Source organism: Pinus tabuliformis, chromosome 2_1, assembly GCF_031772625.1.
Source record: "Pinus tabuliformis cultivar Carrire ecotype Pingquan chromosome 2_1, CPIR1, whole genome shotgun sequence".
In the NCBI taxonomy this organism is placed as follows: Eukaryota; Viridiplantae; Streptophyta; class Pinopsida; order Pinales; family Pinaceae; genus Pinus; species Pinus tabuliformis.
Genome location: NC_142299.1, coordinates 869,190,928 through 869,214,036, shown reverse-complemented (window position 1 = coordinate 869,214,036; position 23,109 = coordinate 869,190,928). Strand labels below are relative to the sequence as shown.

Sequence of the window (23,109 nt, the reverse complement as noted above, 5' to 3'; positions counted from 1 at the left end):
CATACAGAATCTACCTTCAAGGGAGCAGGAAGGTCGTAGTTCGATGAGATGTAAGGTTCATGGAGGACAGGGCTTTCAAAAAATCTCGTGAGATGCCTTCCGAGGAGCAGTCAAAAGAGGAGTTGCTGGTTAAGCCTCTTCAACCAACGGAAGAAAAAAAATTCTTCCTTGGGTCAGGAAGATTCTTAGGATGAGGAGGAGGAGCTAACAGAAGCACTTGCTGGCAGAGGAAGAACTAGCAGGGAACTTCGTTAGATTCTGCGAGATGCAAATGACTTCATTGGTGCGCCAAGAAACAATAAGAGGGAGCGAAAACAACGAGATAGATATCAAGCATTAGTAGCTTAGGATGGGGAGCTTGCCAGTTCAAAGGAGGCAGCTCAACATCAGGTTTGGTTAGATGCGATGGTAGAGGAGTACAACTCCATAATGGCGAATGATGTCTGGGAGGTAGTGCCAAGGCTTCAAGACAGATCAGTGGTAGGTTTGAGATGGATTTATCAGATCAAATACGCTGTAGACAACGATGTTGAGAAATACAAGGCTAGGTTTGTGGCTAAGGGGTATGCTCAAAAGGAAGGAATTGACTACGGGGAGACCTTCACCTCGGTAGCCAGGTATACGTCTATTAGAACCGTGATATTTCTTGCAACTCAGTTGTGATGGGTAATTCATTAGATGGATGTCAAAATGGCTTTTTTGAACGGGGTAATAGGAGAAGAGGTATACATTGAATAACCAGAGGGCTTTGAGACACATGAGAAGAAGTCTCATGTATGTTGATTGAAGAGAGCCTTGTATGGGCTGAAACAGGCACCTAGAGCATGGTATGGTCGAATAGATGGCTACTTGCAGAAGATGGGATTTGTCAAGAGTGACGCGGATCCAAATCTCTACTATCTGGTTGTAAAGAACGAGCCACTAATATTAGTATTGTATGTGGATGATCTCTTTCTGACAGGATCATCCAAGGTCTTTGGGGACTGCAAGAAGAATCTAGCCACAGAATTCGATATGAAGGATTTGGGACGAATGCATTACTTCCTAGGGTTGGAAGTTTGGCAGCAGAAGGGAGAAATCTTCCTTGGGCAAGGGAGGTATGCTACAGAAATCCTGAAAAGATTCGGGATGGAGAACTATAGACCCATGGCTACTCCAATGATCACCAACTGGAAGAAGATTGATTCATCAAAAGACAAGGATGTTGATCCCACCCTATACAGGCAGCTCATAGGGTCCCTAATGTGTTTGGTCAATAGAAGGCCAGACATTTGCTACGCTGTCAACATCCTCAGTTAGTTCACGGTGGAACCGAAGATGGCACACTGGGCATCAGCGAAACACGTTCTCAGGTATTTACAGGGAATAGTCGATTATGGACTCTTGTACACCAAAGCTAAGGATATCAGTTTGAGTGGATTTACTGATGCAGATTGGGCAGGAAGTTCAGTGGATCGAAAAAGTACCTCTGGGTACTGTTTCAACATTGGATTAGGAATGACCTCTTGGTGCAGTAGGAAACAAAAGTCCGTGGCTCTGAGCTCATCCGAGGCAAAATATATGGGGGCAAGCACAACTTCTTGTGAGGCCATATGGCTTAGGAAACTGCTTGTGAACCTATTAAGAAGGAATATGGAGGCGACCAGGATCATGTGCGATAATCAGAGTTGCATCAAGCTCTCTGAGAATCTAGTGTTTCATGATAGGTCGAAGCATATTGATATCCGATGTCACTTTGTCAGGGACTGTGTCCAACGAGGAGCTGTACAGTTGAGCTACACCCCTACAGGAGAACAGGTGGTGGACATCCTTACCAAGGCCCTTGGAAGGACATAGTTTGACTACTTCAAGGAAAAGATGGGGATGGTAAAGAACCCGTTTCAGTAGCAGAAATGGGAGTGATAATACCACAGATGCAGAGGGAGTTGCAGTGTGGATGCAATGTTGGGAGAAAGGACCAGTAGCAGCACAGATGCAGAGGGAGTTGTCGTACAAATGCAACGATGACAGTAGCAGAGCCATGGGCGGCAGTACACGATGCAGCAGTACAGAGAATGTTGGGGAGGGAGGCTTAGCATCAAGCACAGGGACTGATGCCGGATGATCAGGGTGATACTCAGTGAGGAATATTATTAGAGCACAATCCTTGCCAAGAGGGAGTGTTGATTTGGGGTAGCATCAGATGTGCTCAAGCCACGAAAATTGGTGGAGAGGCTAAAGCACATGAGATCTCCAATACCCAGAAATGGTTTGGGCAGATTCTAAACAGTTTGGGAGATATTAAAATAATTAATATTTTTAATGGAGTCCCTAAGTCTAAACTTAGGAAAAATAAAATATTAATGTGAATTAATATAAAACTGTGTTAGAAGGGCCCAAAAGTCATGGATCAAGCTAGAGTTAATCTTAGCTGTTGATTAGTGATTTAATCTCGACCGTTGATTTGTCAACAAGAAAAGTATAAGAGGAGGCTTGAGGGTCACTTGGAGAATACACTGAGGGAGACTAGTCAGTTCAATTTCTGGAGTGGGGTTAGCTGAGAAATTTGAACTAGTGGTTTGGTGAGCAGTCAGGAGGCAGCAAGTACGGAACAGAGAGACGGGATCAGCCACTGGAAAGCAGGGTTGAGGCAGGAGAGGCAGACGCAGGGCATTGTAGGCAGACACAGAGGCAGCAGGAGACTGCGTAGTCACTAGAGGGCCTGTGTGGGTGATGCAGAGAGGCCTAGGGTTGACGCAGTCAAGCAGGGGCTGACGCAAAGTGTCTGGGAGCCACGCAGAGGTCAGCGAAGCTAATGTTGGGACTGGGAGAAGTGCTGGAGAATTTTTCTTTCTGTGGGTAAGCCAATTTGGCACCCTGTTGTACTGAAGAATTGCTGAATAATAAAATCTTCCCTTGCTGCACCGGTTTTCCCACATTGGGTTTTTCCAGGGACTATTTTCCAAAATATCTATGTCAATGTGTTGATTCTTATACATGTGTTTGTTTACGTATTATAGTGTGATATTTGCAACATAATTTATTTTAATGTTTATTGAAGGAATTTCATAAATAGCTTATTGAAGAATAAGTAGGAAACGTAAATTAGATGTTGCAGTGATAGAATTTTCACAGATCTCACTGGATTTCCTACTCCTGATGAAATGCTAGTACTAGTTAATGTACTGGATCCCTGTGTCTGTCCCATTGGTGGTGCTACTCGCTGTCCCTGTGGCTGGACCAATGGAGCTTCAGCTGGCTGATTATGATCACCTGCAGGCATCTCATCAGATCTCTAGAAAGCCCGATCTTCCATGAATTTTATGTCTCGTCTTACTCCAATCTTCCTATTGCTAGGAATGTAGATCCTATATGCCTTGGAAGTCTCTGTATACCCAACGAGAAATCCTTCTCTGCGGTCTGATCCAATTTGGTGCGTTTCCAATCTGGCACGTGGCAATAAGTAACGCTGCCAAAGATCCTGAAGTGACTAACTTCTGGCTTCTTCTCTATGAAGACCCCTTCTGGCGTTTTCTTCCCCAAAGCTATATGAGGAGTCCTGTTTTGAATATACATTGCCGTGTTACATGCCTCTGCCCATAGAAACCTGAGCAAATCCCGGTCATATAACATTGCTTTTGCAACCCCAACTATGGTTTTGTGTTTCTGCTCTGCTACCGCATTCTGCTGTGGATTATATGGAGCTGTCAATTCTCTTCTGATGGCTTCCTTCACACAAAAATTTGTGAAGTCTTTATCAGGATACTCTCCACCATTATTAGAGCGAAGCACCTTGATCTTCTTCCTTGTCACATTCTCCACGAGGGCTTTAAGCTCCTTGAAACGATTGGAGGCCTCATCTTTGGTCTTCAAGAAGTAGATCTAGGTTTTCCTGGAATGGTCGTTAATAAAGGTGACGAAGTATTCGACACCACTGAAAGTTCTAGTGGACATCGGGCCACAAATATTTGAATGTATAAGTTGTAACATGCTATCTGCTTTGTTGTCACTTCTTGGGAATGTTGCCTTAACATACTTCCTAAGTACGCATCTTCTGCACACATCATCATGTTCCGTGCCAAGTTTTGGAACCCTTCTTACTGTTTCCTTGAGCATCTTGAGTGCTCCATGGTGTAGATGTCCCATTCACCTATGCCATAACTCATTCAGTTCCTTCCCACTACTACTGTCGCTGCTTATTAGTGCCATTGTAGAGTCAAGCTGCAACCTGTACAATCTGTTGCTTCGAACTCCAATTTGTCTTACCCTCTTCCAGTTTGAGTGTTTAACAAACATTTTCTTCCCTACAAAGTGAATATCATATCCCTTATCCTGTAACTGGGATATTGAAATCAGGTTCATACCCAATCGTAGCACATGTAATACATCTGTAGCGTTCGTGCTTGCTCCTGACTCCTTTTGAAAATCGATGATACGTCTCCCTACTGGAGTACACTTCGTTCTGCTTGCCATTGTAATCTGGAAGTCCATATGCTCTTCCTTTTAGAGAAATATTCTCTAACCCCTGTCATATGAGCTGATGCTCCACTGTTTATATACCAGACACCTTGTGAAGCTGATCTTGACAAGAAAGCAAATTCGCCCTCCTCGAAGACAAATCTAAAGCCTCCTAGTTGTCAATTCTGTGCATGGTCATAAAATAGAAAATTGTATGCTATTCCTCTTTCACCCAACATTGATTCTATTGCTGCAAAACCCTTGTGTCCAACCAAAAATCTGCTCAGCAAAAATCTGAGATGTTGCTGCTCCCTCTAACTAGTGGAATAACTATCTTGGGCAAATCGACTTTTCTACAACTGAAAATCGACGCTCTTGCCCAACGATTTGAACTGCCTGTCTGGGTACTGCGCGACCTCTAAGAATTTCGGCCTGCTGCTCACTTTGAACAGTGAAATTCCCTTCTCCTCTTCCAAGCTTCTCGACTGATTACTCAAGCTCTGATACCATGTGAAAATTTCATCTATTGCAACAACTGGAAATTATTCTTCTAACTGAAAATTTGATTGTGCAATTTATTTCTTACGACAAACAATGAATACAATCACAACTACATTTTTCACCAAAAAAAATACTGCGGAAAAAATGCAAAGTTGAAAACTGAGAAATACTAGCACATACACAAAATTTTGACACCGTTATTTTTGGACAATCGTCCTTGGAAAAACCCAACTTGGGAAAACCAGTGCAATAGATGAGGGTTTTATTATTATTATTATGTAGTAGAAATTCTGAATACAATAAAATTACCCCAAATTGGCATTTCTATCTATAAGAGAAATTATGGCCAAAATATCTTGGGGAATTGGAATATCGACTCAGTCTGGGCTCATAAACTACCCCTGAAATGAACTGCATCAACCTTTGTGCAAGCCCTACACAATCCCTTGTACGCTTAGCTCGAAACTCCATTTGAATCAGATGTCATGCTTGTCTCTGCTGTTGTAAGTCTTTGTCTAGGCCCTCTGGAATTTTTCCCTGCCTCCAGCACTTGAAACAACCCGCCTCCTCTAGAATTTTTCCCTGCCTCTTGGAGAATAATTTCAGCCTCCTCTTCTGACTCTTTCGGAATTGGAAACTCCTCTGGAAAATCTCTATGCTGCCCCTCTGCCACCTCCTACTTGATCACTGGCTCGATCTCACTGTTGAATCAGCTGCTACTAGGAAATCGAACTGCCTAAATCACCGAGTATCTGCAACTGGTGTGTTCTCCATCTATCCATTGACTTCGTCTGATAATCCTCTGTTGGAGCACCAATGTCCAAGATTAAAACTTACTCAAGCGCCCAGATTAATTCCCTGTCGATCCGTGTGAGTTTCTAGAGAATTCTCAATTAATACTGATTAATTAACCATATTCGCTAAGTTTAGACTTAGGAAATATTTAAAAATCGACTAATAATTTAATTGGGACACTTCTAGGTGGAATTTCTAGAAACAATTTTTGGGTTATGGAGAACTCATGTATTCTAGCCTCTCCCCAAAGTTTCGAGACTAGAACACGTCCGATGCTACAAAAACTAAAAAACATATATATATAGTCCGAACCTAAACATCAGTTAGTGAGTTGACCTTCATTAGAAAGGTACATCTATTAGATTTTGATCTTACAGTGGTGTTTTTGGAATTTTTGAATGTAGCCCTATAAAGTTATCAACAAGAACAAGGGTTTATAAATCCAAGGGCATAACATTTTAATTGGTCACATTGAGAAAGAAGCAAGTTACAGGCTATGGGGAGGTCTCAACATTATGATAGTGAATCAGTGCTAGATAATTTTGTTGACAGTGATTGTAAGTCAACATTTTGAAGAATGCTCTTGGGTCTAAGAAATATTATTGCACCTAGAGCAGTCAGCTCTGTGGTTCCTATGCATCATAGGGTTGCAAGCAGAGTAGCAACAATTTTGAAGAAATAACAGTTAAAGAGGCCCCATTGTCAACATCTTGAAAGCTTCAAGAAGTTCTTGGGTAAATGGTATATCATTGCAGATAGTTCTCTAGATGAACAAGTAGAAGAACTATAGTATACTGATCCTGAGGCAAGAAAATATAAGTAGATAAATGCAGTAAAAAACATCTTGAGTAGATGCACACCTCGAGGAAAAACGATGAAGCAACCATGGCATCCAGAATAACAGGTCACTTAAACAAAGGTATGTAACATTGAGGTATGTATGATCCAACATAAAAATTGTAGGGTAGGTTGAGTGTATAAATCTAGGGTTTGTTGTTAAATTTGTTGATTCTCGTAAAACCCTAGTGATATAGAAACCCCAACCTTGTTCCCTCATAGAAACCTAAGAGGGGATCCTATGGAGAAACTACTAGGTCAAGGGCCAACAATGGAGTAATAGCTCACTGTCACCTCAACTAAAGCTTCTTGCTCTTTAGAGACTTTCACCGATGGGAGGAGAGTTGGTATAAGGGGAATCACGAGATGAATGGAGCAATAACAAGATAAGGAGTGATTCCCAAGGCTTATTCTCAAGAGAGGCTCAAACAAATGGCTTACTTGCTTGAGAAGCAAGGTGATAGGCTCTCTAGGAAGGGCTAAGAGGATACTTGAGCTTAGGTTTAGGGAATATACTTTGACAAGAAGGTTCCTAGACTCAAGGATCCCAATGAAGAAATGACTTCTAAGCAATCCTTCTCAAATTTGAGTTGTAGATTTGTGGGACCACAGAGAAGCCAAGTGGACCCAACTAGGTCAATAGCATGGAGTTGATCATTCAATAATGAGCTTGACCTAATTGGGGAGGAGAAAGGGATCAAAGGGCTAATTTTCTTTTTAGGTTTAATTGCAATGATCCAAATGAGAACACTAACCCGAATCAACCTAGGGCAAGAATTGGTCTTGTGGCTAGGGCTTGCTATATCTTGGGATTCCACTGTCAGATTTTCTTCAAACTTGGAGGACCTCTAGAGCAAACCTCAGCGCAATACTGGACCAAAAATCTAAGTGTTTGGATGGCCAAAAAAGAGTTTGATTGATGCCCTAGATCACCTATTAGCATTAGACCTAGAAAGAGGAGAGGGAGGCGAGAAAAATAATCTTTAAAAGTGACCATCATTGGTTGGACCGGTGCCTTGCCTTTTGGAGAGATGCAATCAAGGTGAATTTGTGATTTGGAGAGACTATACCTAATCTAGGAGACCTCTGGACAACTTCGCATGGCAATTAGGGCATGAGAGCCACTGCTAGAAGATTTTACACTTAGATGTGCAAGAATTGATGACTTATCAAGGTGAATCCAACAAATATTAACCTCTAGGAAGTTAGGAACATTCATTCGTTATACATGACACATGCAATATATGCAACACTGTAATAGATAAAAAAATTCGACAATTTCACATAAATTAGAGGCAATTTCAGACCTAGATAGCGAAAATCCCAGCAACATTCATGTGACAAGATAAAAGTAAAGAATAGAAATGAAGAGAGCACTTATATGTACAACGAGTATATCGAATCATCAAATCAAGACCAACTTGAAGCTCCAAGATCGAGAGAATAGTATCTAAACATCGAAATTCATCCATGAAACCACACTCATCCTCTAAAAGTGAATGCAAAATTCTATCAAGAGCTACTAAACTCAAACAAGTGATGATGAGAGGAATGAATGAGCCTCTCATTAATTTATAGCATCTCTAAAGAGTTCGATTTGCCTAATTAGGCCTAAATAAGCCCCAAATATGCCCCAAATAATAAAATGATGTGCAATAATAACATCCCTTGGTGACAAACCCACCAAGATAGCTCAATAACATAAAAACAAGCCTCCCAAGAGGGAAAAATGATTTACATAATGAGTCGTTGGGCCATTGAGAAGGCCTAATGAAGTCCAAAGTGTGTCATGGTGAGAGAATGGACTCCAAACATAGTGGACAAGGGGTTGGCCCCTTATTTTCCAAGCAAGTCACGTGTTGTGCTCCCAAGTGGGTGTGGGGGCACAAGGACATCCTCATGGGTCTCCAAGTGGATTGATAATGCTTGTAAACTATTTGTAAGGGCTAGGATGATGACATAAGTCCTCCCTTCGTCTCCTGCAGTGAGACACATCCTCATCTGGACCCTAGAACCTTTGCCAAATGTGTCGTACAAGTGTGAAACCGGCTGGGCATGGTGATCCAGGTGCATCATTCTCATCCAAATAGTGGAACACAAGCAATCACGGTGCTGGGGATCCATGAAGTACTCTCAGCTATGGTGGAGGCCCATGGCTCTCAACACTCACCCTAAAAGTGCTAATGTGGCCCTCTAGAGGGATTTCACCCTGTATATGTTGATAGGTGGTTGTCATTGATGTCAACCTAAGCAACACCAAGAGCTACCCCAATCTTCCATTGCAAATATGACATGGAAATTCATGGAATCTTGTGACAAGATCCTTCCAGATAGATTCTCCTTGACGATATGTTTCCGTTGATATATGGTACGCCTCGTGGTTCCTCCTGGTTTGAGAGAAAATTGAGGTTGAAGTTGAAGACCCAGTTTTGTGGGCTAAAACCCCAGGGGGTAGAGACATGACACCTTATTCACCAACGGTTGTCAATATATGACAGGGATTCTCACCGTAATCTCACCATGTATAAGTTGAATAACTTCAAGATCCAAAGGTATTAAACCAATAACTGGCTTTACAACTAGCTTAGGACCATATGCACTAAGCCAATCATTACGCCTTTACGACTTTTATGAGTATTAAACTGTAATTTCTATTTTCCACTAGCTTCACTTTTATAGTTCCTTCTCTTTACTTAGAATAGATCCCCTTTTTAATTTTATAATCTTTCTTGTTAATTTACCAACAGTGGTAGGGTAGACACACCGTTAGATAGAAATGATTGCGGCTAAACCAGCGATAGAGTGACAACGAGATTTGCATCCAATGATAGTTTGATGGTATAGCAGATGGAAGAAGAGATGTTGGCGGTTATGGTGTGGGGGGTCAATGATGTGCTGGCGGAGTGAGGGTTGTTAGCGGTGCATTCAACGATTGTCATTAGTGTTGGGCTTGCTGTGCTGATGAGAATAATGGTGTCACAAGTTGGCAAGGGTTTAGAAATCGACGACTTGAACTATAAAGGATGGTACATCTATTGGGTTGGTGGTTTGCTATGGCGGTGGAGCGATCAGACATCGTGGGCGTTGGCTGCAGCCCTAACGGTTGGTTGGTAAACAAGGACGGACGACAGGGTTGCATGCGACGATCAACCTCCCAGGTAAAATCGTCATTCTTCTTTCCTTCTTTTTTTAGAAATATTTCTTTTTATAGATATACGTTTTTTGATATTTTTGACTATTTATTTTTTATAACTTTTTTTAATATATAATTTTTTTTTTGTTATAATTTTATAATTTTTAAATTATTTTTTCCAATTTTTTCTTGTATAAGACTTATTTTTTAATAATTTTTTTTTTCTTTTTTTCCTTGTATAGATTTTTTTGCCTCATTCTTTCCCTACCTTTTATATATATATACTATTTGTTTTTTTAAAATTTTTTTATATGATTATTTATATTATTATTGTTTTTTTCAATTGTTTTTTGACTTTTTTTCTTTTGATTTTTTTTTTTGAATATATATATATATATATATATATATATATATATTTGTTTTGGTTGAGAAACTCCAAATTCGATGTAGCGAAACGCTTCAATTGCACGACAATAAGGTTGACAGAGACTTTAATGGCCAAAGGCCGGGATCGGAAAACGTGGTTCTAATACCAATGTAACGAACAAAGTTCATATACGCAGCGGAATAATTCAGAAGAATTGAAATATCATAATATGTAAGTATACATCGTAGGACAAGTAGTAATTGTATATAAGAATTGTTGAATGTATATAAGATGTGTGAAAATCATTACTTGAGGGCCTGCTTATATACCTAGGTAGTTGCCCCTTCATAAATGGTCATGTCTCTAAGACATGCCTCTTCGTTACTAAGTAACTAACTATTAGTTAATTAATTATTATTTATTATTATTATATTTATATTTAAATTTATTATTTTTATATCAATTATATTCATAACAGTGTTTAGGATTCAATATTGAATATGATGTATTATTTTTGATTTGGCATCTACTACATGATATATTTTTGTGTATTTTTCATATTTATGTGCTAATGTGTTTATTTGATGTGGTTGGTTTATATGTTTAAAAAATATAAGTAAATGAATCTATTTTATATTTGTTAATGTTCACTGTGGTTTGCCAAATTTTTCACCAATGTCAGCAATAAGTTATATTTTGGACCCTCCAATATTTTTGGATGCCAATTTTTTCAACAATTATAAAAAGAAATGGGATTACTACTGCAGATTTAGTATATTGATCTATTGTTTTAGATTTCTCTTTTTGTAGATCTATCATGTATTTACTATTGGTTTGATCAAGCCTCTTGGTATTGTTGAAGAATGTAACTAGTATTAGTCTTCATAATTGTATTTGAGCCTTGATGTATTAGATTTGGCAAAAGAAAGAAAAAGAAATTTTGTTATTAAATAAATTGACTTATTAAAGCATGGGTTTCATGCTTTGGTCAATTGTTTTTAGGTCAAAGTCCCTATTGAAGACTTCTAGGGTTTATGTCAAGTGTCCTTGACCATGTCACAATGTAAAGAACCCTTGGGAATTATTTGTCAAGAAAAAAATTATTTTAATGTAAATTAGGTCAATTAGGCCTCCTCCACCAAGTCAACTTCAAGGAAGGTCAAGTCGGCCTCAAAGGAAGAATTCGATCACCTAAAAGGACTATATATAAGCAACAACTCGACTCATTTGGTTGAGATCACTCAACGAGTTCGAATTGCAGTAGCTGGAAGCAATAAAAGGTACAAATTCCAAGGAAGAAGAAGGAAAGGGCTAGCGAAGGAGAAGGAGGTCATTATCTTACTAAGGAAGTCGAAATTCTCTCTCTCTTGTCTCACATGTGCAAAGAAATTGAAGCACTAGGAGGGCTGAAATTGAAATCTTTGATGTAGTTTTGAAGCAATGTTGATGCAATATTGTTGCAGTTGATATTTGAAGGTTGGAAGAATCATATGGGCACTGACTTGGTGGAGGAAGGTTTGTTGGTCTAGGGTCTTGGTCTATTTCATTTGAATTACTGAAGGAAGAGTTCTTCACTGGGTTTTCCCCTATATAGGGGTTTTTCCCTAGCTGTGCGCCTACATTTGGTGTCCTTGATCTTCATGTTTTGGTTTTGGTAATTGCTTGATGAACTAAGATAAAAGAAGGACATAAGAAAGATAATAATAATTCAAATAAATCACAAGTAATTATCAATAAGGGAAAATCTTTTTGCCTTTTTGATTTCTAACATGGTATCAGAGCAAAGGTGAAGAAGAAGGAAAAAGGCAGGTCAAAGATCTATTATGGAAAAGAGATCAAACAAAGGTCATTAAGGAAAATGATCATATAAAGAGACAAGCCTACTATCTATAGGAGAACTCCGATAAACTCAATGACGGGAGAAAACAAATTAGAAGGAGCCTCCAACTATAGGGCCTAGAAAACGAGGATAGACCTCATTCTCGAAAAGAACAAAGTTTTGGATCTCATTAAAGGAATAGTCAAGAAGCTTACTGGTGAATCAAGTGATGCAGAGAAAGCAAAGTTTAGAGAAATCAAAATCATGGCTATGAACCTAATAGTGGATGGAGTTAAGGATAACCTAATTCCATATATATCCAACATAAATTCCACTCAAGAAATGTATGAGGCTCTCTCCAAGTTATTCGCAATGAAGAACATAGGTCAAATAGCAAGCGTCAGAATGAACTAAAAACTGTTAAGATGACAAATGATGATATTGTTTCATAATATTTTATAAGGATATCTAGAATTAGAAATGAACTCCAGGCAATAGATGATGTTGTCCCAGACAAGGAGCTCATAATTACTGCCCTTCTAGGGCTACCAAAATCTTGGAGTGCCTTTGCATCAGGGCTTAACAGTTGGAAGGATACTCCAACATTTGAACAAATGTGGAATGCATGTAGTCAAGAAGAAGCCAAAATATCGCTAGTAAACATCAAGGAGGAGGGTGAAGAAGAAGACACCTCGAATGCCTATTCTGTTCATCACAAGAAGAAGGGAACCTTCAAGAAGTTCAAAAGACCAAAGAAGAAAATGGATCTATCCAAGATTGAATGTTACAACTGTCACAAGATGGGTCACAAAAAAAGCCATTGTCTAGAGAACCCAAATAATAAAAGAAGAGAAAGGGAACATGCAAATATTATTGATGAAGCTCCTAAGAAAAACAAGACTGAAGATCTATTTGCCAAGGACTCTTAGGGAATAATATCCCTCACATATCATTCTATTTTAAGTTTTGCAATAAGGACTCTTTATGATTTGATTTCTAGAATTTATAGGTCTAACATGTCTTGTTAGAACATTTTGAATTTTTGATAAGTTGTAGGTATCTCTCAAAGATTGGATTAAGAGGGAGCCCTCGCCATTTTACCAATTACAAGTATCTTACTCCTTGTCTTATCTTTTATGTTTGGGTTTGCCTCTCTTATGAAGATCTGCTTGTATTGTATGCTAATAACCGTTTGTTTATATTTTCCTTGGTTAGGAAAGACTGCAAAATACACAAAAGTTATGGAGGAGACTTCAAAGGATAAACTTGAAGCTTGAAAGAAGTTATGTTGCAAAGGAATCCCTTAAAGAATTGATGTCATACCAGGGTTGTTAAGGAACAACTCGAGGTATGTCTTAAAAGTTAAACTATAAGGTTTGCTATAAAGTTCTCTTCATTCAAAAGGTACGATCATTCTTCTTTTTAAATTTTCTTTACATTATTGACATCGTTATGTCTAGGGTTTTAAATCATAAAGATTCTTGTTAGGGCTATTAATCATTAGATTCAATCTACCCTCATTATATTATTATTCTTGTGGAACCCTAAAAGGGTTCACTGTAAAACCCTAACCTAAGGGTGTGTCAATATTGATTATGGAACCCTATGTTGATGAAATCTAGAATTCCTATTCCTTTGATGTTTTGATATTGTTATGATAGAAACCCTAGCCCTTTAGGGTTTGCTATTAATATCTAAGTTATGAAACCCTAGATGTTTAGGGTTTATAAGCAAAACCTTTGTAATAGTCATAGTAAGATCCTAGGAAGGAAACCCTAGGTGCATATTCATCTGTCTGATCAAAATCCTAGTCTGGTAAAAAATTGTTGTATATCTAACTCTAATGTATTGATGTTTATGTCCTGGGTTTACCTAGTTGTATGCTAATGCATGATTATGTTATCCTAGATATATGCGAGTATGCTAACCTTATTATTAATACTTATGTTTGTGAATTCTAGGGTTTGTAACTAAGCCTTAGTAGAAATTGATATTCTAGGAGATGATGATGTCGTTTTTAATTTTCGATATGATTTAGTTTTGATGAAACAATTTAGGGTTTGCAACTAACCCTAGTAGAAGTCAGACATGTGAAAGCTTTTTTTTTTATATAAAACACTATGATTGGATTATTATTTGTATGAATTGTTGATATATAAGGCTTTGTGTCTCGTAGATGAAGTCAAGGATTTGTGACAAAACCCTAGCAAGGAGTTGAAGTCTAGAGATGTAACTTTCGCTGATTATGAACCTAACTAGGTTTAGGTGTTTAATGTCTAAAGTATAATTGCTTCCATTATATTGACATGATTATGATATAGTTAGCTTCATGCTTTTGTATTTAGTTGTACTTCTTGTTTAAGTTGTGTAGGTACATAATCTTCAAGATGTTGGAGATGTTCATAAATAAAATTGACTTGATAATATTGGTGAGCATGATAAAGGAAGTTATGATGATAACCGTGATATTATAAGAAGGAATGAAGCCATGATAGGTTCTCCAATGTTATATAAGCGATTGATCTTCGCAAGTTAAGAGGGAGCATAATTAGAAGAAAAGAGTACATCTCCCCAATTAAGAGGGAGGGCATATTATGATAATCATGACAGATACCTTGAAGAAGAAATAAAAAAATAAATGAGAGTACTACAATGTATTGAGGATGTCTTGATGCTGTAGATGAAATGAAAGAAGAAAAGCTTCTGACTGGTTACATATGAATAAGTAGCATAAGGATGATTGAGGACCCCGAAGGTTTGTGTTTACTTGTATATGTATATTTGAAAGCTTATTATTGATTGGGGTTTGTGTTTGTACAAGTAAAATCTATCCATAAGAAGGCTGAACACTCTGGAAGCATGCTTGCACAAATGGATAATCTAGTTTATTAGGGAGAGATGAAGCATCTAATGGCAGATGCTTGGGATGACATTTGGCTGACCTATGTGTTGATGTCTAAATCCTGAAGAGGGAAGGTGGTGTTGGTCTTGGAGCTCTGACCTTGGATACGCACCTAGATCCTTGGATTGATGGTTAGTAAGCCTGATAGTACCTAGACTGGCTGAAAGCTTGAGTCCATTTTAGTCCCACCCGGATAGGTTACCCTTATCAGGTATCTAATATGTAGCACTGAGTGTGCTGAACTCTTCGTAGTTCATTTTGAGATCTTCCATGTACATCTATAGATATAGGTAATTATGAATACATCCCTAGTTAAGAGGGAGTGTTGAAGAATGTGACTAGCATTGGTCTTATTAAAGCATATTTGTCAAAAGACAGAAAAATAATTTTTATTATTAAATAAATTGACTTATTAAAGCATGGGTTTCATGCTTGGATCAATTGTCTTTAGGTCAAAGTCTCCATTGAAGACTTCTAGGGTTTATGTCAAGTGTCCTTGACCATGTCACAATCTAAAGAACCCTTCTTAGGAATTATTTGTCAAGAAAGAAAATTATTTTAATGTAAATTAGGTTAATTAGGCCTTCTCCACCAAATCGGCCTCAAGGAAGGTCAAGTTGGCCTCAAAGGAAGAATTCGATGACTTAGGACTATATATAAGCAACAACTCAACTCATTTGGGAGAGATCACACAACAAGTTTGAAATGCAGTAGTTGGAAGCAGTAAAAGGTACGAATTCCAAGGAAGAAGGAAAGGGCTAGTGAAGGAGGAGGAGGTCATTATCTTACTAAGGAAGTCGAAATTCTCTCTCTCTTGTCTCACACGTGCGAAGGAACTAAAGCTGCAGGAGGGCCGAAATTGCAATCTTGAAGCTGGGCCAAAATTCTGATGTAGTAGGTCGAAAATCTGTCTTTGATGCAGTATTGAAGCAGTGTTGATGCAGTTGATATTTGAAGATTGGAAGAATAGTTTGAGGGCTGAATTGGTTGAGGAAGGTTTGTTGGGCTAGGGTCTTGGTCTATTTCATTTGAATTACTAAAGGAAGAGTTCTTGACTAGGTTTTCCGCTATATAGGGGTTTTTCCCTAGCTGTCTGCCTACATCTGGTGTCCTTGATCTTCGTGTTTTGGTTGTGGTAATTGCTTGATGAACTAAGATAAAAGAAGAACATAAGAAAGATAATAATAATTCAAAGAAATCACAAGTAATTATCAATAAGGGAAAATCTTTCTGCCTTTCCGATTTTTTAACAGCTATGTGGTGTCTACATGCTTGATTCTCTCAGATAGTGTTTTGGTTTACGTAGATCTGAAGTTTTGATATGTTTTTTTGAAGTTTTCAGATTTAGCAGTAGGGTTTTTATTTTAAGAGTGCAAATCAGCTTTCATGAGATGTAATATTATAGCAAACCCCTTTTGCTGAGAAGAAAACATTTTATTAGAAGAGAAACACAACATACTCCTCCCCTTCTAAAAATGATGCCATTATTACCTTCAGTTTAGGATATTGTTACATGCTAAGGAGTGAGTAGTTATAGATAGGATGGCCATGATTGCAATTTGGGGGAATTGTCTTTAAAATCTATTTGAATTTCCTACTATGCTGATCCATAATAGATTGTCGATTTACAACACAATCTGAGGTGGATCCATAATAGGCGAAGCAATATTAGTTCACATCTATTGGCACAGTCTCTGTTCAAGTGTTGTAACTCTGGAAAATTAGAATAACTCGCGGCGACAAAGATCACACTTGATAATTAATATTTGATCTTTGATCCTTGTGTCTAGGACTATAGAAAGGTGCTTCAAAATGCATTCACAAATCTGCAGAATTTTATTATGTCCATATAAAAGTTTTTTCTCTTTTGACAACAACTCATTCCAAAGGTTGTGAAGAACTACAGGTTTATTGGAATAACATAGATAATATTATCAATGCCTTCTAGAATTTTCACATTTGTAAGTAACAAACCAATGGTAGGCACATGTCATCATATGAAATTGTAAAGATCTCTTCTTGTCATATTGATTGTATCACCCCTAAACACCGTTGATTCTCCAAACTAGTGCATCCATCGTAGGAAGAACTATCATTAATGTAAGGATCATCAACATCTCATGCCTCCATTAAACCACTCATTTCTCCCCCCTTTGTCTCTGTAAAATTTTCAAGTTCTACGAACCATCTTTTCTAACATTTTTCATAAAGATGAACAAATTTGGAGAGGTTTTCCACAGGAGATTCTTCATTGTAACATTCCATGGTTGGGATTATCATTAGTGGGTGATAATTGGTGGGTTTCATGAATGTTATATCTTCTCCACCTTGGTTTGGAACTTTTGGGTCAAGGATCCATTTTCATTAGTAAAGGGTTATGAGTTTTCTCATTAGGAACGCGATTACCATCATCTCATTTTTAGCCTGGGATGGGGAGGCCATGGGTGATTACTGCTTATAGTTACAATTGCCCCTTTGGCCAAGTCCTCACACTATGAGGGGTGTATCTGCTACATCAAATCAGCCAGGGCCTGCATGAAGCCTTCTTTGCACTCACTTTGGGGTTTCAAACATAAGGGCTAATAAAAGCTTGATCATGTCTTCATTTGGGATAAAATTCCGTTAAAGGAGAAAAGTGTCTTCCTCAAGCTTGCATGAGGGTTGCATAGATTCCTCTTGAACCCGTGGTTGAACCATAGGATGAATGTGCTTGATTTGCATAATGAGTTCCTTGAGATCATCGCTGCTTGTTGCAATGATGTTACACATACTATTGTTTGATCTTGGAATCTAGTTTAGGGGTTTCCATTAGTGTTGCAAACATCCCAATTTTATCCCGATTTTGCATTTTCTTTTTGGCCTAACCGATATTTGCCAAATTTGACCAATATTTTCATGACTTTTGTGATTTTTTGGTTTTATGGCCCATTATCGATTTTATCTCGATTCCAATGTTTGCAACATTGGTTTCCATAGAAGCAAAAAGCAAGTGTGTAGATTTCTTTTTCTTTATTATAATAATAACATAATGATAATAACTTGTGATGTGTGAGGATTCATGTCTTGGAACCTAAGTAACATGACATGCCCTCCGCCCCCCATGTTACATATTTCACGTGTCGGACATGATACATGGGTGACACATATCCAACACGAGTTTGACTCTTGTCTTGCTCGTGGGACACGAGTTTGACTCATGTTGGACACGAGCCCTACTAGTGTCCCGAAATTTGAACACGTGTCCAGTGAAAGATTCTTAAAACCAATTTATTGCCACATGCTCATGCAATTCTGTCATAGATTTGGAGCTGTCATAGGTTTTGGAGTGCAACTAAGGGCGATTAAGCAATGTTAGAAGGTATTCCAAGTGTTGGGAAGTGGATTTGCCCAAGCCCTACTAATGCTATGCAATTAATGGTAATGTTAAATTCTTAAAGTAAATCTTTCACTTAAATTTTAACTTTGCCATTAATTGACTCGGGATGTTTGAGTGGTTCCGACCTCATTGAATTTCACATGGAAAAAGTAGAATTTTAGATTCCACTCAAATTCCAGCAGACGTAACAGTTATCAGGTTTGTCATGTATGAGGGTATGCAACTAGCATTTAATTAGGAGGACCAAGCCCTCTATGTACCTCGATGTTTGTGGCATTGAATGTTCAACTCCTTTGACATGACCCTAATAAAAATGTACCCATGACTCGAACAGATTCTTGATTTGACATATTCTCGATTTGACATATTAAGTGATATTGATGATGATGATTCCAATATAGGCTGTGATTTTGATGATATGTAGTACTAGTTATTTGATGTAGCATGATTTCTTTTGGACTCTACAAGCCATTTAGGGTGCCTTTGTTGATGTATTTTTGGTTCAAAGATGGATTGCACTCAATGCTATTTTTGTTATATGAATTAGTTGTATGATTGAGTTTGTATCATCATCATTTATAATAAATGTTTTATATATTTCATATTTTGGGCGTAATTCACTAATTTGTTATATTTTAAATTTATATTATACTTTTTAATATATAATATATAACGTGTCCTCAGTGTCATGTCTTGGGGGTCACCATGTCACCTGTCGGATACTCATATTTTTGTGCCCCCCATGTCCCATGTCCTGCTGTCCTGTGACTTAGCTTGGAACATAAGAGCAAAATTCTGGAAATGAATTGGAAAACCATTTTGTTTTGGCATGTTTATGGAGGTTGCCAAAAAGTGGCATAAGATGAATGTTTTCAGACCTGCTGGAGAAGGAAACACTGATTCAAAGGCCTAGATTTATCTTCTGGTGAAATTTTATGCTGACTGGGGAAATTTTATTTCTACAGAGATTCCAAGGTTGCTAAAAATTCCATAGGATGACTGAATTTGGACCTGCTGAAGAAGGAAAAGTTTATCCAAATGATGAGATCTACCGTCTGCTGAAATCCCAGCAGGATCAAAGCACTGTTATTTTGCACAATTTTCAAGTTGGTGCATTATGGATCCTCGATGAGAAGAAATTTCTCTGCAAAAGTCTTATTCTATCTTAAAATATTTTTCAATAGAAATTTGCACTGAAAATTACTCTGGATACCACTTGCAAGGATACAGCATGCAGTGAATACCCGATAGGAAATTAATGGAATCAATGAAGCTGAATCTTTATTTATTTTTACTTTGGAGGCCAGCATTCGAATATAATCCCACTTCGAGAAGTCAATCTGCAGTGATATGTTCACAATATTCAAAATGCCTCCATTAACTTGCAATGAAATTTATACAGATGGGGTTAGGTAGTGGTAGGTGCTACTTGCATTCCCTTGTGATGAGACGTGGAGAAGGAAAACTTGTTACTAACAAGAGTGTTAAGTAGAAGAATGAAGAGTGCTAGTAAGAGAATTAACTAAAAAGGACAGTAGGCAAGTTCCGATGTGGAATGTTACTTATAACAAAGATTATGATGTGTAATGGAGATGGAAACACAACATAACTTAGGAACAAAAAATTTAATACATATTACATTTGTATCGAGTTTTAGTGTATCATTGGCAGTGCAGGTTGGGCTATCATTTCTTGTAATGTAGGGATTCCTTACTAGTGGTGTTGTGTCAATGTGGCACATGTTTTGATACTCAGACTTATATCAGAGTAGAGATGTAATTTTAGGTTTGTGATCATTGTCGATGAAGATTCAATTTTAAGCTTAGCTTGACATGTCATTTGTTGCAATTGAGTGACTGTAAAGGTTGGTAGCTGAAAGTAACTAGTATTTATCTTTAAAAGCATTATTGAGTTCTAAAAATAATAGCAATATTTGGTTACATCTTCAAAATTCTGCTGCTGTTTCCTACGTACAAGTTGCAGATATGTTGTTCTTGATGATTGTTTAATTGTGTTTATAATAGGTCCTGTGATGACTAAATACACCATTGCTCTACGAGAAATTGGAACATACAAGGAACTTCTCCGCTCTGAGGTATTTTTAAATTTTTTTTTCTCCTCTTATTTTAGTAGTATATTTGTAGAGAATGGGGCATGTTAAGAATTAAAAATTTATTGCATGTGATTGAGCATTAAATACACATTCTAGACATTTATCTTTTCCCTTTAAATGGAACTATTCTTTTTACTTGCAGCCTGCAGGTAAAGAGCAATTCTAGAAAAATACTTGTTTGCAAATATTGAATTTAAGAAGAATACAATGAATATTTTGTTAGCTTCTAGAGTTACTTCAAAAGTGTTTACACCATGCTTGGATGTGTTGGACAAAGTTGTCATTGATGTCAATAAGAGGGCAACCCTAGGTGTGATGTCAATAAGAGGGTACCTTAGGAGCATTGTTGAAAGCACATGACGGTTCAAACATAGAAGCAAGTATAAATACCAAGCTAAGGCAGTTTGTTGGTGACATAATCTTGGTGAAGATCAAGGAAAAGAACAGGTAGAAGAAAACAAAGGAATTCACAAAGACTGTTTTTTCTGTTGGATGAATTTATTGTTAGGCATTTTCTGTGGATTAATTTTTGGATTGCAGACCTATCTGTTAAGGCACTCCTTGTGTGAAGGTCGTGGTTCAAAACCCCATGGTTATAGCCAACAAAAAAAATGCTGTAATAAGTCATTTTCAGATCTGTAAGTTGCTTGGAAAGTGTGCCCTAAGAGCTGAAAATTGTTACTTTGAAGTAGACTTGGGTGTTGTTTTTTTTGGGCTTCCTTTTCATTTGTGTTGAAAAAAAGAAGTATTTACTGCTGTAATTTAATATTTCAGATTTCAGCCCTAAGGCTGAAAGTTAACAGGAAATAGATTCAGGATACTTCAAGGTTGAAGTGGAATTCTGAAATACTAGTAAATCAGATTCTTGAAATATCTACAGATTTGTCATTACAAATGGCTAAAATTTAAATAAAGTTTGAAATACCTCAAAAAAGATGAAATTATCAAGCACTACATGATCTTTTGTTGTTTAGGATTGTGATTCAATCTCTCAACTTAGGCTCTGAAATTTGAGTATCTTAAGGAACTCAACTTCTCCTCCTTGGTAGGAATCCTTTCTAGATAAAACCATATTATTATTTTTGAAATATACATTTTGAATTCTCTTTGGTAGTAGATTAAGTATTTGGTCTTTATCAGTAAAACATTATATTTGGTAATTGAGATGTTTTACATCTACTGTTACATCGGAGGGGTAAGGCCTGCCTATGTCTTCCCCCTTCTTCAAGATGGGCAGGTGATGAGACTTAGTGGCCAAGTTTTCGGTGGACTTGGCCAGACTATATTTTTAATTGAAATTTACGCTTACATTTCATCATTCTCCTGTCTTACTATAAATATTAAAATAATTCATAGGTGAGTTGGTCGATCTGGAACACTCACCATTTATTTATTTTTATAGGACATTATCAAACCTAATCACTTTCCCACAATTTTGTACTCCTCTATACCGTGAAAGACAAATGAGTATACAATGTGTGTATATTGCATCAATCTCCTCTCTATTTGCATGCTTGAATCTGTGACAATTTATATTTTCATATGATATTTCTTATTGGTGTTTTGTGCACACATAAATTAGTATCAGATCGTTTATGGTTCAGGTGTTTTGGCACGCTGCAATTTTGGTCACATCAGGATTTTCTGTACTCAAAATTCTTTTAAATCTCTGATTTGCAAGTGTCTAGAGTTATGCACAATGTTTCTTGCCTTCTCCTGTTTTCAGGTCACTGACATACCGTGAACACCTTTTCAATTGTGTTCTTCCATTAGATATGCAATTTCCAGTATCAGATTTCCAATTTCCGGTATTGGATCGACAATTTCAAATTCCAGATCTTCAATCTCTAGCACTCTGTGATTCTCTGTGTGAAATTTGTAATTTCCAACATTTGGACTTCTGATTTTCAGCACCAATTCTACAACTTTTGATATCAGATCTGGTGATTTTTGGCATTAGATATATTATTATTTCCTTCATCATATCTGCAATTTTCAACATCCTATCTGCAATTTACAGTGCCACATTTGTGTAATTTCTGTCTTAGTATTGTGTCTAGTTTCCCTAGAAAACCTGCATTGACTCTGGATTCCTAGGCTGTAGTTTAAGACCATGGTTCAACTAGAAAGTGCCTAGCCATGTAAATGCTATATAATATACTTCTATGAACATTGTGGCAAACCTATAACTATGCACTGAAAGCTATGTAGATTTTAACAATGTTATATAAAACATGATGGCCCAAGATGATTGTGCAGAGCACGAGAGAGGTTATGATTCCACAAAAGGGAAAGAGAAAGGGGGGACCATGGGAAAGTAATTCTTTATTGCTGGGTGTCAACCTAAGACCTCATCTTTTCCCATCTTTTTTCTTGAATGAAACTTGTCCATCTTCTTTAACTTGAAAGGCCAATCATGAATACATGCAGAGGTTGGTGACAAAGTCTACTTGATGTGTTTATGAAAGTGAATATTTTGAAAAACGGCCGTTGTCAAACTTGGTTGAGTTTACTAGTGACTGCACTAACTTGGCCAATTGCTCAATTTAGAGGGCCGATCAATTCAAAGCATCACTGGGTTGGTTCGGTTTCCAACCATCTCTACTTTTTCCAGTAGGTACTTGAAAGTTGACACCATTGTGGCGGGCTTGACATGGAAAATTCATATTTTTATAATAAAAAACTTAAAACCTAATAACTAAACTGTACCCGAAAGCTATAAGGAGAATCCCCCACTCCCCACATCCCACTTCCCGAACTTTTTTTATTGATAGACAACACTCTAGCACTAGATTGCGTTATGTCATGGAACAATATAAAAATCAAAGC

The 23,109-nt window shown here is 37.6% G+C and overlaps 1 protein-coding gene across 2 annotated transcripts in view; it reads left to right on the top strand.

Moving 5' to 3' along the window:
• SFC (ARF GTPase-activating protein) overlaps positions 1-23,109 on the top strand; it is a 332,752-nt gene that overhangs the window by 113,747 nt on the left and 195,896 nt on the right. For both annotated transcript variants that reach the window (XM_089403430.1, XM_089403429.1), the window contains exon 4: positions 20,192-20,262. In XM_089403430.1, the coding sequence (XP_089259556.1) occupies positions 20,192-20,262 (71 nt within the window). The remainder of the gene's footprint in view (positions 1-20,191; positions 20,263-23,109) is intronic.